This window comes from Spea bombifrons, chromosome 3 (genome assembly GCF_027358695.1).
Source record: "Spea bombifrons isolate aSpeBom1 chromosome 3, aSpeBom1.2.pri, whole genome shotgun sequence".
Taxonomy (NCBI): Eukaryota; Metazoa; Chordata; class Amphibia; order Anura; family Pelobatidae; genus Spea; species Spea bombifrons.
This window is the reverse complement of record NC_071089.1, coordinates 107,184,555-107,200,864: the sequence shown is the minus strand read 5'-3', so window position 1 is coordinate 107,200,864 and position 16,310 is coordinate 107,184,555. Positions and strand designations below refer to the sequence as shown.

General features: G+C 38.0%; 1 protein-coding gene across 1 annotated transcript; it reads right to left on the bottom strand.

The window, feature by feature from the left end:
• Positions 1 to 6,949: 6,949 nt before the first annotated feature.
• On the bottom strand, positions 6,950 to 15,135 carry ALLC (allantoicase). Its single transcript, XM_053459875.1, has 12 exons — positions 15,120 to 15,135; positions 13,852 to 13,965; positions 10,914 to 10,964; positions 10,744 to 10,831; positions 10,119 to 10,244; positions 9,871 to 9,947; positions 9,342 to 9,474; positions 8,621 to 8,776; positions 8,165 to 8,238; positions 7,512 to 7,620; positions 7,296 to 7,420; positions 6,950 to 7,175 (listed from the first exon to the last, which is right to left on the bottom strand). The coding sequence occupies exons 2-12, from the start codon at positions 13,942 to 13,944 to the stop codon at positions 7,023 to 7,025; spliced, it is 1,185 nt and encodes a 394-aa protein (XP_053315850.1). The 5' UTR covers positions 13,945 to 13,965; positions 15,120 to 15,135; the 3' UTR covers positions 6,950 to 7,022.
• Between the last annotated feature and the right edge of the window lie 1,175 nt (positions 15,136 to 16,310).

The following is a 16,310-nucleotide window of genomic DNA, read 5'->3' as shown; positions in this document are numbered from 1 at the left end:
TAGATTAATTGGTTCCGCTTCTCACCCTTATCAGAGCAGTGATTTAAGCAAACTAGGAAAATCCATAAGAAGTTTGTACTTCGCTGAGAGGATGACCGATTTTATGTCAAGAAAATTGGGCAGACAAGGTGGTCCGAATGTGTTTAGGTAATGCAAAGCATATTGTTGCTACGGGTCCTCTTTGTTAAGGTAGGGGGTAGTTTGCTGTTATCCCAAACCAATTTAATCCGAGTGTCAATGAGTAATATCAACATGTGTCTCCATGCTGTGTGAAAAGGGTTAGAATGTCCAGTTGGGGCAGGGTAGTTGTAATTTATGTAATGAAGTATCATAGACCATGGTGGATGGCCTTGTTATCAGGGAAGATCTACCATAAAGGAACACAATGTAGGTTCGCAAGGAGGCCTGTGAGTATATTCTGTCTATGCCTTACAGTTCGCTTTAACTACAAAGTCTTCACTTTTATTTTTTGTGGGAATGCGCTCATCATTACGCTTGTGGTCATCTGAAATGTAAATCCAACTCTGATTGGGGGCATCATAAGCCATGTTTGTCAGCCCTATACGGTCCACTACGGACACCCACAACTTATAACTTTGTCAAAACTCAACCATCCATCACACAGACCTTTACTAGATCACACAATGGGTAGTAGGCAGGGGCGTACCTAGAGTATTTGGCACCCGGGGCGGATCCTGTAAGTGGCACCCCCCCCCCCAAATGTAAAGACATCTACAAAATTATGTTGGCAAGAATATTTATTGCACCAATTTGTAAACTGTATGTCAACTGTAAACAACAAGAAATCTGAAAAAATAAATTAATAACTTATAAGTAAAATAAATATGTTTAAATAACATTTACTGAACATATAATAGTGCTTTCTTTAATAACCCCCCCCCCAAAAAACAACAATCACAACAATTTCTAAGAAGACCTAACAAATGAGTGACAAACATTACAAATTAAGTACTGGCTAAGCAGCTAAAGACACTATAAACTAAAAAAAATTCTGATATTATAATCAGGAGTCACCATAACATTGTTCTCTTTTCATTTAAGCATTTGCATATATAGTGGTGTTGCCATATCGACTCATGATTATATATACACCATATGAACCAGACACTGACTGTGGTATAGCATGACACCTATCACTATATACTGAGCCAGGCAGTGACGGTGGTACAGCATAATGCCTATCACTCTATACTGAGTAATGCCTATCACTCTATACTAAGTAATTTCATTATATATTGAGGCAAACATTACAGTGAAACAGCATAACTCCTATCACTATACACTGAGCCAGATACTACAGTGGAACAGCATAACACCTATCACTATAACTGAGCCAGATATTGATGGTGGTACAGCATAACCGCTATCTTTATATACTGAGCTAGACACTTATAGTAGTACAACATAACTATCATTTTACACTGAGGCAGACATTGACAGTTGTGCAGCACAACTGCTATCATTATATACTGAGACACGCGCTGACAGTAGTACAACATAACTGTTTCCATTATATACTGAGGCCCACATTGCCGGTGATACAGGATAACACCTATCACTTTATACTGAGCACACATTGACGGTGGGGCAGCGTAATCCATATCACTATACATTGAGCCTGACATTTACAATAATGCAGCATAACCCATATCACTATATACAAAGCCATTGATGTGGTGTAGGCCTACCACTTCAGTGTCTGGCTTAGTATATAGTGATATGGGTTATGCTGCATTATTGTAAATGTCTCGATCGATGTATAGTGATAGGGATTATGCTGTACTGCCCTCAACTGCAGATCAGGGGAAGACTGTGAGAGTCAGTACAGCCTTCCCTTCTTCTGACTGCACCGTGACATTGGGAGGTCCTCTCCCCGTAATCATCCCCAAAGTCCATTTGTCCCCTACGTCACTAAACCACAACTCTCTTTTAATTACTCCCTGTAGTTCAGGTATAGATTAAATAAACAACACATGGAAACAGCATGTGCAACTGAATAAGACATAAATATCCTGTATTTACAGGTATACATAAATAATGTATGGAAACATAGCATTGCAGGTATAAATCAACAGAACACACAAACCCAGCATTGCAGGTATAGATCAACTGGAAATCACTCAGCACTGAAGGTATAGATCAAATAAACAACACATGGAAACAGCACCCCAGGTATTGATCAACTGAATAAGACATACAAATCCTGTATTTGCTGGTAAACATAAATAATGTATAGAAACATAGCATAGCAGATACAGATCAACACATTAACACACAAACCCAGCTTTGCAGGTATTGATCAATTGGAATTCACATAAAAAACTCAGCATTAAAGTTATAGATAAAACACCCTAAATTACAGGCATAGATCACAGATTGCACACCCCAAAGCCAGCGTCCACATTGCCCACATAGAACCTGACCAGCACCCTGCGGTGGGGGTGCAAGGCCTCTGTCTCCCAGCTCTGCCACTGTACGGAACAGTATAGAGTGATGGGAGTTATGATGTACTTTAGAGCATAATTATAATGAAAAAGACATTGGAAATGGTACAGCATAACACCCATCACTCTCACACATTTACCAATCAACACTTACCAATCCACAGATTCCACACATACCAATCCACAGATTCCACACATACCACACATACCACACATACCAATCCACAGATTCCACACATACCACACATACCAATCCACAGATTCCACACATACCAATCCACAGATTCCACACATACTAATCCACACATATACCAATCCACACATATACCAATCCACACATATACCAATCCACAGATTCCACACATACCAATCCACACATTCCACACATACTAATCCACACATATACCAATCCACACATATACAAATCCACACATATACCAATCCACAGATTCCACACATATACCAATCCACTCTCACTGTCACTCAGTCTTAATGAATGATTTCCTACCTTCTTTTCTACCTCTTTTCTTCTTACAGCAGTCTTTTCTTTTTACAGCAGTCTTCCTCTTCGCTCCTCTTCTTCTGTCTTCTTCCGGGTCAGAGGGCACTGTGGGCGGGGCTTCAGTGCCGCCGGGGTTTGTTGTCAGATCCCGGCGGCACTGAAGCCGCGCCCACAGTGCCCTCTGCACAGCAGCAGTTGCCGCGCGGATCGCAAGGGAGCAGTATCGGAGGTCTTTAACAGACCTCCGGCTCCCTTGAGTGATTTTAAGCCGGTTCAAGGGAACCGGCTTAAAATCACTCAAGGGAGCCGGAGGTCTGTTAAAGACCTCCGATACCGCTCTCTTGCGAGCCTGCTCCTCCAGCGGCGGACATTACTGTCCGTCTCTGGAGGGGTGCCGGGTGCCGGCAAGTTGGCACCCCCCTGATGAGCGGCACCCGGTGCGGACCGCCCCCCCCGCCCCCTGCTAGGTACGCTACCGGTAGTAGGGTTGCCATCTTTGTATTAAAAATTATTATTGGCTCATGTTTTTTTTTTAATTAATACAATTTCTTGGTATCATTTAATCATTTGAATATATGTGTTGAGCCATGTTAAAAGAGACATCAGTTAATATCTGGCGATAAAAGTATATTATTTCCAGTACCAAGTGAGTCACTATTAACCTAACATCACTGACACCATTTACAAAAATGAATTTCTGAAACCCTGCCTAATGCAGATGTTTCAGTAAATATCTAATATTAATGTTAATGTTTTACTGGCAAAAACGTTAAGCCAACACAAGCAGGACCACAGATTTCTGAAAATGCTACTTCCAAAAATATACCTATGTAGTTTTATGCAAATTAGGGGAATCAAAGCAATATTCATCAAAGCAGACATCTGGGTGGGACATTCTCTGATCTAGACACAAGGTAAGTTTGCCTTGTGGAAAGTTCAGCCCAATCTATGGCATCATCGAGGCACTGCTCTTATTGCTTAGCACTGGGATTTGACATCATAACCTGGTGCCCTGCCTATTAAATATCCGAGGTATCTGGGAACATCTGCCCTAGCAGTCCTAGGCCAGAATATGCCTGTGCACCAAAGTTTAAACTTATCGGTGGGCAGAGATATTACGCTAGGGCGACAGAAAATGTAAAACTTACAGACCATACAATCAGACTGAAAAAGCCTTTAAACCGAGTACCTTGGAGAGACAAGAACTGATAGCAACATTACCAGCAGAAGGATTATGTAATCAAACTCATAAACCAAAACCAAAGTAATTGTAGCCTATAGATGCCTTAAGTAGATTAGTATTTGGCGCCACCTAGTGTTTGTCAAAGAAAATCTACCTTAAAATACACAGGTTAAAATCACTGGGGATTTATTGTTTTATTTAGCACCACCATATTCCATAGCACTGTACAATGGGTAGACAGGACATAACAACTAATATATAACATAATAATTTGACGTATGCCCTGGTCAAACGAGCTTACACTCGTTACATGCAAATAATTGTTTAAAAAAAATGGACTTGCCACCATAACAGCTAATGGAATGGTCCTATTGAATGGAGAATTTTTTTATCATACTTTCTGTGTTGTTTCACTCCAGAAGGGATTTATAGAAATTGTATTATATACACAGTAAATGTACTTGTTATTAAGTAAAGGAAACAGAGCCAAAACCCAACAAACCTCACCTGTAATTGCAAGAAAATAATAATGAATGGTGCAATGTCATGTCCTGAAACCTTCACCTGGAACCGTGAGGAGGACAGTAGAAAAGGTAGTTGTCACATGAGCGAGAGTTAAACATCTCAAAAGTGTTTTTACTAAGCGTTAAGAAAGGCCTACCCCAGTGACCTCCTACTGCAAAAATGGCTGAGCTGGTCTTGAGTAATGCCAAGCATACCTTCTTGCAAGGGAAGCTTACAGAGACTGGCCCTTCATAATACATTAGTCTACCATTTTGGATAGCATTATGCATTTACAGAACTATTTAGTGTTTACACAGTTTAATTTATAAACATTTTCTTCTTTGACTTATATCTAAACATTATTGCGACTCTTGGGGCTGTGGAACACTGTGATTTGCTTGTACCCAACCAACATTCTGATTTCTTGGTAAAGAGGAATATCTGAGTAGGAAAGAATAGCACCCGAGATCGGTGCGATCTGTACCAAGTAAAGTGACCCATGGGCTGCCACCAGTTCGGACCCATCATCCTAGGAAGGATATGACACTGCCTGGTGCCCACTTTTTTCAGAAGACCCCAGAAACTGCCAGGGATGCCTGGAGCTAAGACTTGCCCTTGCTGATTTTTTTACATATCCTTCAAGACGTCTTGAAATTTCAAATAAGTTTAATAACTTCAAAATAAGTTTTCTAAATTAACATAACTTCAGTATAAATTCCCTGCAGCAGGCTTCTCTGTTTCTGGATGTGTGTTTGAGTTGTGTTTAACTTGGAGAAGTGTTCAGACACCTGTATTTGGCAGTACATGCTGCTCTCTCAGCTGCTTAAATATTTTTAATTTGTTCTATTAGAGTAAATATGTTATGAATGGTTATCTACCTACAGCCAAAAAAGAATCCATATACAAGAATAAAGAATTCTATGTAAAAATAATTTTGTAAAGTTCTAAGCTACATCTATAAAGCAGGGCATGAGCCCAGGACCCAACCAGCCAATGGGGCCACTTGGCTTTACCTGCCCTCCAGGTCATAAGTTACAGGCCCTCCCCCGTAGAAGTAACGCAACAGGAGGTAGTGGAGCACCTGTACAGGACAGGTATTGGTGGTGCAACCCACCAACAGTGAGCGGAGCTACAGAAGTAAATATAAACGTAACTCACCCTCACACCAAAGGGTTATATAGAAAAAATGACATGAAAAAAAAATAATAATAATAATAATAGTGCACTCTGTATGATAAAATATAGCAAAAATATTTTAAGAAATGTATAAAAAACTCATGAGTCTGATGAGTCAGACAAAGACTGACTCAAATCATCAAACCGACTTGAGGAAGCCCACGGGCGAAACGTGTATCAGAGGATTCACAGAGACACTTAAATAGAGTATATTTTATGATAGTGTTGTTATTTATGTAATAAAGTATTTATTCTACATTTTACATCACTTTTTATATTATATTTATATACATACATTCCATACACTCTGCTGGATCCACTCTGCTGTCCTTCACCTTAAAGGGGGAGTACTGCCCTAAGCCAGTACAGTGTTCTTTATCCCTGGAGCCAGGTTACAGGCCCTAGGCAAGGTGAGAAGCTAACTGTAGCCACCTGTTTCTGGTCCATTTTGGATGTGTTGCAATACTGCTCTATGTGATTTTATCCATTTGTATCCATTCAAATACAGTTGGGTGTGTGATCCCTAATCGCACCAGGCGTTGATGATTTGAGTCAGCCTTTTATACATTTTTAAAAATATTTTTGCTATATTTTATCATACAGAGTGCACTATTATTATTATTATTATTTTTTTTTTCATGTCATTTATTCTATATAACCCATTGGTGTGAGAGTGAGTTACGTTTATATTTACTTCTGTCGCTCCGCTCACTGTTGGTGGGTTGCACCACCAATACCTGTTTTTTATCTTGTTGAAGTTTGGGAGAGTGGGATTCCCACAGAGTGTTGTAGCGCATGTACACTTTTACCTATTGTTTTTTCAATTTTGAGCACCTGTACAGGGACACCACACAACTACAGAATGCTGACCACTATGCACCACCTTTCTATGCCACTATATCATTAATTATTGCTTTATAAATACTTGCCAGCAATGCACAACAGGTAAACAGGGCCCTGCTGATGAATGACTTTATAAACTTACTTGCCATAGAATCATAGGATCTGTAGTTTATCATTAGCTGAGGTTTCCTACTCACTGGATGATAAATGCAGGAATTGGCTCTAAATACGGATTGTAAGTAGAAGATGAAAGAACTCGGACAAGTTACCCTGAAGTATGTGTGGACTGATCTAGTTTATTACAAACACAGAAACAGATCTCCGTGACATTCCACTAAAGGACTGCTTTTCACACAATGCTTTTAGGTAGAGGTCGAGGAAAACCCCAAAGTCGAATTCTGCTCACGCCGCCATCTGGAGCAATTGTAATCTTCACATGGGTTATAACCTCTTGTAGTGTCAATAAAGTGGCATCAAAAAAATGTCTCCTGTGAGGATGCATCTGAAAGAAAAAAATAAGGTACTTACTATGTTATCTGGATGCAACTTGGAGTACAGTATGTAATATACACTACAGATACACATGGTTTTGTTTTATGTATAAAAGAAACCGTATTCATACCTGGGTGAGCGGGAGAAGAGGTTTCCATTTAAGTCCTTGTTGAGCAGCCCACTTGTTATTGATCTCACGTTCCTCTTTTGGCTGCAATATACAAGCATCGATTCTGCAAGAGTTTGGGGCATTACCTGTTGTAATATCAAATATTGATAAAATGAATAAAACACAACGGAAAAGGAAAGACATCCTATACAAAACATGCATTATCTATGTCGTTACCTTTGAAGTGATTGGTATCTATTTCTATATGTGTGATTAACCCTGGATGGCCAAGTCTGAATATTGTCCATTCACTCCCAGGAACTTGGAGGATTCCTTTACTGTCAGCCTGAGAGAAAATAGACATCATTTTGTTACTTAAGTGAACGTATAGTCACAGCACTTTTTTTCTGCTTTACTGATAATGTGTTATGGAGAACATAAGCGGTAGGCGTTCTCCAAACAACAGAAGAGGTTCCAACATCAAGTGAGCTCCAAAGTACCTTGAACACTAGAACGTAAACTAGAGGAGCTGCAAGAAAGCTGGAGACTAGACGTTGTAAATGTAAAAGACGTTCTTCTAAATGCTAAATGTCTACCTTAACTCTGTCAAAACTCTCTATCTTTTAAGAGATTGTCTTTTCTGACAATGGGGAACTATAGAGACAGATTCACATCCATTCTATCCCACACATGCATGTTGTACATAACATTCTAAGTAAATTCATGCTGTATGTGGTTATAAATCCAGCTCTGATCATATACTCAAACAAATGAATTTAATACATTGTATCCCTGGTTGACTAGCGGCATGCAGTACATAGACCTAATGTTGGCAATAACTGAGAAAAGACACTTTATATATTAGTACAGTTGCAAGCTTGAAGGTTCACCTTTAAGATGGGTGGCCTGTCAAGCCGTCTTGCCGTCTCCCAGCCATCCCCCATGTCCTCAGCTCTTCCCAAACCTACAAAAGTCAATCAGAACTTTCAAACTCATAACAAAAAAGTAAAAATAAAAAAACACTCCAGCGTTTCTTATAAAAAGTTAAAGTTGGCCGGATACCAAATAAAACAGACTCACAATAATAATCACAATCTCTGCTTGCACTTGGCATTGACTTCTCTTTCATTTTCTAGTTTGTTTCCTCTCATTCAAACATTTATCTGTGTAAATGTATCTGCATGTTACTAAGTACTGAGAATTAAGATTTGGTAACTTTTAATTGATATGATTAACAATAATGTGAATGCTGTTTTTTTATCATTCATTCAGAAGGTGGAGTTTAATAAAAATAAAATGTATAGTTTTGCAGGTTAACAAAGGTTTAAGATGTTCTCTCGTTGTACCGATGAGATTCCTGGGATGTCCAAAATGTGCATCACTGTAACCGAGGCAGACACCTCCATTGGCCATCGACAGTAAGTCTTCTAATTCATTGGGACCACATGAGGACCATTCTCTTTGTCCAGTCCCATACACTTTAAAGCGGGCTATTCCTCCATCTGAACCAAAATGAACACAAACACATTAGCTGCCTGTGACACGGTACCAAGCCAGCTTACATTATAATGTGCGGGTCACATGTTTTACTTCTAAATGAGTTTTAGGAAACATTGGAAAAATCTAACTTCCTGAAATTAAAAAAAATCTATAAAACAAAATTACAATGCCAACATTCTCATTCATGTTAGCACAATTTAGCAGGTATGTGTCTGCTCCGGGTTAATGAATTGGCATAGGTTCTACAAAGTTAGTTGCCCCAATGGAATAAACAATTAAATTACATACATGTACGCCGCATTATTGCCATTTTATTTGATCAGTGTTACAAATATTATGAATGACTACTTATATGCATATGGACAGTAAACAGGAAAAAGCCCCATAGTTATAGAGACCACAACACGGTAGAAATTATAGGGAATGTTCTGGAATTATCACAGTGTTATGGGTGCTCCAAATGTAGCATTTTCTTTAAACTGACTTTGTGTTTGCCCTATTAAACATGACCCGATGTGTTAAGGTAAGTCAATAACAATGAACGGAACACAGTGTAATTATGATTACCTGGGTACATATTAAGCCGGATATGAGTCCACCTCTCTCTGGAAGTGACATGAAAGTAGTTGTGATTTGATTCCGCGTACCCTGGCCTGAGCTCCGTCATTTTAAGCAGGTAATCCCACTTTTCTGAATTAAGCTAATACAGAATTATAGAAAAGATATAAATTACTATATTATTTGGTCTTGGCAGTAGATGCTACAACCCATCCATCTATCTATTTATCCATATATCCATAAATCCATATATCTATATATCTATATATCCATAAATCCATATATCTATATATCTATATATCTATATATAATGTGCATTGCAGTGAAGGACTACGGACCTGGATCTTACTAGCGTGGGACACTTATGCTCTTGGTAATGGAATGATAAAATAGATATTCTGTTTGTGAGATATTTATTGAAACTTAAATTCCTTCTTTTCAACAATCGCCTACAATATATTTGTATACATTCCATTTTTAACTTGTTTATACGTGCTGCTTTATACTTGTTCTGGCTATATTTACAAAGATGCTGTACCTTTTCGGCAGCATTAAATTCTTCAACTGTCGCAGCAGTTCCAGTTTTGTTCATCCTTGGAGGCAATGTTATCTTTTCTATATAAGGGACAAAAACTTGTTGTATTCAAGTAAAAAGAAAACGGTTCAGCGGTAAATAGTTTCACAAAATCTTCTGACTGTACCCAAGTGTAGTAGATGTATGAAGTAAGTACACATTACATAGATCATGTAGAAGGTCTGCAATTTATACATGTCAAAACAGGTCACCTGGTTTTAAGCAAGCTGCTTGGACAGAAATTCGGGGAGCGTGGTTTCCGGTAAAGAAAAGGGTATCCACACCAAGTCCGTGAATAACCCCGGGTATACCCAACTGAATTATACACCAGTCATGTCCTGGATGAAAGGAACATATGATTTAAAGCTCACAAAAAAGTAGGCAGTCAAGGCTCGGTTTCAAACAAGGCCAATGCTTCTACACATGCCTGACATAATTTGAAATGTGTTTTGTTCAGTAAAGTGGGAGATTGCACATGGCAGAAAAGGCTCAACTTAAAGACTTTACAATGCATTATAAAGGATCAGCCCCAATGAGAATGTATTTGTTGATGGACCTGTATAATGCATATACATTATAAATATATACATACATGGTCCAAGCAAGGTTCTTGAAAGCCTCCTTATGAATTGTGCTGGCTCTTCATAAAGCATAAACTTCATAAGGAAAGACAAAACCTCCCCAACCAATTCACCCTTCGGTGAATAAGCCCTATTAAACTCAATGTAAACTTAACAATGGAGGAAGATCTTATAGTATATGTGTTAGTCCAGCCCTGCCTTAGCATTATGTTGCAAATATTTGTCTCTTAGTTAATTAAAAAGTGTCTCTCTTCACCTGGGATTCTCTTTCTTCTTGTTTCCCAACCATCCATCCATTTTCCAAACCCCGTAAACAGACCTGCTTTGAACTCTGGATCAGATTTCTGAAAAGTATAAATATGTACATGGAGCAGAATGCGGCATTAGTACTTATTCCTACAGACAAGAATTCTTGGTGTTACTCACTTCTAAAAGATTTTCCGCAGGGGCAAACCAGTCGTCTGTTGCAAATAGCACCTGCAGTCATAAAAATGTACATTTTTATTTTTTGGAAATGTATACAAAGGTTATGGCCAATGGTTTTAATTTCAGTTTTGTTTCCTGAAAATATGTATGGCATGTAAGAGATTGTGATATATTTACAATGGAAACTCTGATAACATCATGGAAGGCATAAAGAAGAGAGGAAACGGCACATCATCTCCAAGCATGCAGCACTTTAAATCGTAGAACATGTTGAGAGGCATCTGGCTGACATCTAATATATTGTACATAAAGGTTGGCATAGTAAACACAAGTTTATAAGACACGAGTGATTGTTTAATGGTGGCTTTTATTCTATGCGGCTGGGGACCACTTTACAAGTATACTGTGCTCCAAGGACCACGTTCCTACTCTGTGCCAAATGTAATCAATAAATAGCTATCATAAAACTGACACAAAACTCCTCCTGCTAAATACCTCAGTACTATAGACACAAACATTTCCATTAAAGACAAATGGGCCTCCTTGTATCATACTGGGAACCACGGTGGCCAAAAACACAAAGTCTAAAACCACAGTGGCCTGTTTAAAAAAAGGTTCCCCCACAGTAAGGACGATCAAGGACTAGTAGTAGGGCACTGGGCCTGGGCAGGCAAATAATGGCAGATGATAGGAACATGCATCCCCGTGGAGCAGGACTGAATTTCCCCAATATTATATACATATTATATTGTCACCAATATGTATTTATCAATGAAGAATAATAGATGAGATGATAGTAAGAACTTGTCCACAAATTACAGGTTTGGCTAGAGTAAAGTAAGGCCCACTGTCTGTTGGACCCATCAATCACAGCCATAACCATCAATGGCATTATCCCCATTTTTGGCTACTTCTACCTATCAGTCATTAATATTTACCATCCTACACATACAGTCCCTCACACTTTACCTCATCAATGAGCACCAAAACAACTTGTAATGGCAGCTAAATGTGGTAAGGAATGGGCGAATTATGCCAAATTTTCAGAAGCTTTGCAGTATGTTTTTTAGTTTCGTCGGAGATCGCCCTCGTTTTCGTTGATTCGTACGAGCATACGAAACAGGCAAATTTAGTTCAAAATAAAGTTTGCACAAAGGCGAATGCACAAGTCGAATGAACAGTGACATTCATCGACAATAGCAAGGTTCAATCATGACCAATTTAAGACGTGCTAAAATTGCATGTCGATTGAATCAATGAGGTCAGATTGTATCAAGTTATCTCTATGTAGCTTTTGATAGAACCCAAGTCCCAATTTAGCACAAACAAACCGGACTTTAGACCGGTAGTTGAATTGCAAATCATCCTTTTTTTCACCACCATTAAATCTCGCCCATAATAGCTGCTCTCGATCTCAATTTACAAGGGCATGAAATTTAGCCTTAGTTAAACGCACAACTTCACCAGCCAAATCATGGCACTCAATGGCCAGTTAGAGAAACATTGATACATGAAATGGTTGGTCTTCCAGACCTAGCAGATTTCTACGATAACAGTTGTATCCAGGGGATCAAATATACATCTACTGATATTCTTTCAGCATATTCATTAATAATTAACTGTACTTTTGGATTAATTTTAACTGCTTTACCGATTTCATTTACTAATTTATATTAAATTACCATACTAAATAATATTCCACTGATTCTGATACCTGGGGGATTTTGCCCATCCATTTAAAGTATTAATTTAAGTAAAGGTCAACCAACATTGAACAAGCTGCATTTCAAAATTGTTAATGTTCAACTAAACAAATATCTTGTTTGCTCTCTGGGATCACTGAGCTGGGATCGCTGAGCTGAGAAAATTGTCCTCTTGCAATATTTCTAAATACCAATAATTCCTTAAAAAGTAAAATAAGTCACAATCAGGGTTTACATGCTTTCTTGCAAAGACCTTGACAACAAAATGATGCCAACTTGGGTTAAATTTTGCAAACCAATCCAACTGTCACCCATGCTATGTATATTCGCTCCTATAACACACATTCTATATCCTGAAGAAGTCTTCCTTCCCACCTAAGAAAGCCGCTGACTTCTCCACATCACCCTCTCTAGGATCAAATCATTCTCACCCAAGCTATCCATCTTCTCACTAACCCTCAGCCTCCTAATAGATTGTAAGCTCTCAAGAGCAGGGCTCTCTATCTGTACTAGTATGTCTTAACGTGTTAATGTTATTGTCAAACTGTCAAATTTAGGTGTTATCACTAGTTAGTAAGTTAGTAAGTGTTATGCCGGCTTATATTCAACATTTCTATCCTCAGAGTTACACTCATAGCAGGATCCCACCACCCCACATCCCCTGTAACCAATATCACACTATGACTCCACATCTACACTAGACTTGCGCATTCATTTTTGTACGAATGCGTTTCCATGCCGAATTTTACCATTCACCTGAATAGCAGACAAACGAATGCAACATTGGACTAAAGAAATGAAAAACAAATTTCTTGTTTCCATGGAAACCAGAAACGGACACAAACCTTCTGCCATCGCCCAAGTCTAATCTAGACTGCAGCACAGTCCGGTACACAATCTAAAACATTACAACATTCTCAATCATACTGGCTGAGACTCAGCATGAACATCCAATACTTTAAGTAAAGCATGTCCACCAGGAATGAAAGTTCACCATAGGCCTCAGCCAGCATAACTCACAAAAACCATGGCGACAGTTCTCAAAAACATCTAATACATTGATATAAATCTCTGAGGGGACAAATCACAAAATAAGATCTGAGCTGTAGATCGTACCAGAGTGTAAGGTGTCACAAGCCACATTGTTTGAAAAGTCACTGCTATTCTATTGCACTAACATTGATGGTCTGTCATTGTATTACATTTAAAATCACGTTCTTTTAGCTGGTTGTTACCTTTCCACCGACATTCTCACCAGCAAGATTGTTCATCTGCACAAAATCAGGTGGAGGCTGAAATTCTTTATCTTTTGTAGAAGAATCCATCATCTTTGTGTGTCACAAACCCCGCTGTTTTATTAAATGAATGAAAACATTACAAAAGTGTTCCACTTCATAAACTATAAATAATGCAATAAACAAAGAAGATTTTGGTATTTGAATCCCTGGAATACGTTAATAGTTTTTTTTTAGCCAAGCCTCCACTTTTAATTAAATTCCCTTTTACTTCATTATCTCCTGAAACAGTAATAATTTACATAAATATCCACAAAAAAACGGTATAGTACCTTACCTTCTGTTAACTTCTGACCTAGGAAGTTCAATGATTATACCATTTCTACCAATACTCTGAAAATTCTCATTTCATAAATGGAATTCAAGAAAATGTGTGTTAATATGTCTTAAAGAATGAATAAGTAGGGAGTGTTTACTGTGTATGTATTTGTATCTGTATTTAAATCTGGCTAAGCAGCACTTGTCTAGGAGAAAAGGTTTTGAGAACTGCTGTGTGTAAATTATCTGCTCCATTTTAATTTCGTGACCAAACAGTGGCCTACTGCCTGTAAGGAGTTATTCCATACGGTTTGGCTTGATATACAGTTTGAATTCAATGGTTTTACATATCAGGACATAACAATCATCTTTTCCTTAGCAGGTCTAAACATTAGGCAAATACAACCTCAGATGAACAATACATTCAATATTACACCGTGTCACGATTTATTCAACAAAAATAAGGCCAGAATGGAGAAGCTATGTTTGAAAAACTGAGTATCTAATGTGTAGAAACAGATCATGGCTATTATATCCTGATATCTAAAACCATAGAATTCAAAGAGGATGTACTTTCTTTTTTCACATGACTGTATTTATATTTTCCACAAGTGTAATAAGATGAGATAAAGCAAAATACTGTATTCTATGTAATTTTAACTCCCCTACATTTCATGGTTTAATAAATAAACCAGTTTTGTTTTCTGTTTGAAGTTCACATTGTGTAATTGTTTTATCTCAAAGCCCTGGGTTGGTTCTCAATTATTTCCCAGTTAGAAGATATATATAATTATTATATCTAATTCTTTTGCAGTTTTAATTTAAGATTCTCATTGTCAGCTCATTTAGAATGTTTCTGGTTATGAGTGTTAGCATCAAAATCTGTTAATTTTACTTTAATCCAGAATGCTGTTAAAGACAGAGCTAAAAATCAAAAATATTTTTCTTACCTTTAGGATATTCCCTCTTCGAACTAATAAAAAAAATATATGACCTTCAATCTCTTATGTTGATTTTTATGGCCTTCTTTCCATAAAGTGTATCTGCGTCCAGGCTCATAAGTTGTTAGTTATGTAGCGTTCTCTCTTCAGTGAAAGTCCGGGGTTTTGGCATGGATTTTATCAGTATGGTTAAATAAAAACAAGTTAAGTGTATTTCATAACCAGCCAGTAAATCAATTACTTTGTAAATTGATTTTTCTTGCTCTTTTTGTTAAAGATACAGCACTCTACTTACTATCCTAAAACATAGTAAGTAGCTCAGATTTTTTTTTATTAATTTCTGCAATAGCTTAAATAGTTAACTTTGCAATAATACACCAACAATGGGTGTCATCAAATGGAATGGTTCATTCTAGTTGATTTTCTCAAATTTGGAGTTCCTTCTAAGTGAGATACATTATAAATTTGCACATCTTTGTGGCTGAGCTGTTACTCAGATACACTTACATTTGACACTAATTACAGTAGACCAGGGCAGATCTAGCAGGGCAGAAATTTCACAAAAGGTGACATCTTATGACAGTGCCAAGTTTAAAGTCACTGAGCGCTTCAGTACAACCCATTCAACTACCAAGGTTTTATATTTCTTCTATACTGTGTAGGTAATCTTGAAGAACTTAAAAAAGCTATAGATGTTCTCAGCTTTGCTCAGAATACAGCTGAGGGTGAAAGTATGCACCTTTATCACAAATCCACACATTTCATGTTACCATACATTTCTTTTGACAAGTCCATTAAGGAATGTACTCATGTACACATCAGAGATAACTTTGAAAGAAATCTGCCTGTAATTAATTGTTCTAGTGTTAATTCACTATATCAGATTTCCAGTTGGTCAAATGCTCTATGGCACAATCATAGGGCCTATGCGGAGGTACTTTGTCAAAGACTTTGTCAAACTTTGTCAAAGACGTCAGCATAGTCCTTTTGGCAAGCAGGTGACCAGTTTAGCACCTCAGATTGCCACCAGTCACAGGTAGGATTATGTTTTTATAGGATAAATACCACAGGTAGGTGAAGAGATGAGATCATCTGGAACTGAATCTTCTCCTGATGGAGAGCTCCGATGGACATGGAGAGAGGAACTGTCTCCTTAGTAATGAGCAAAGGCAGCAGAGATCTACCATCAATGGCCTGGAC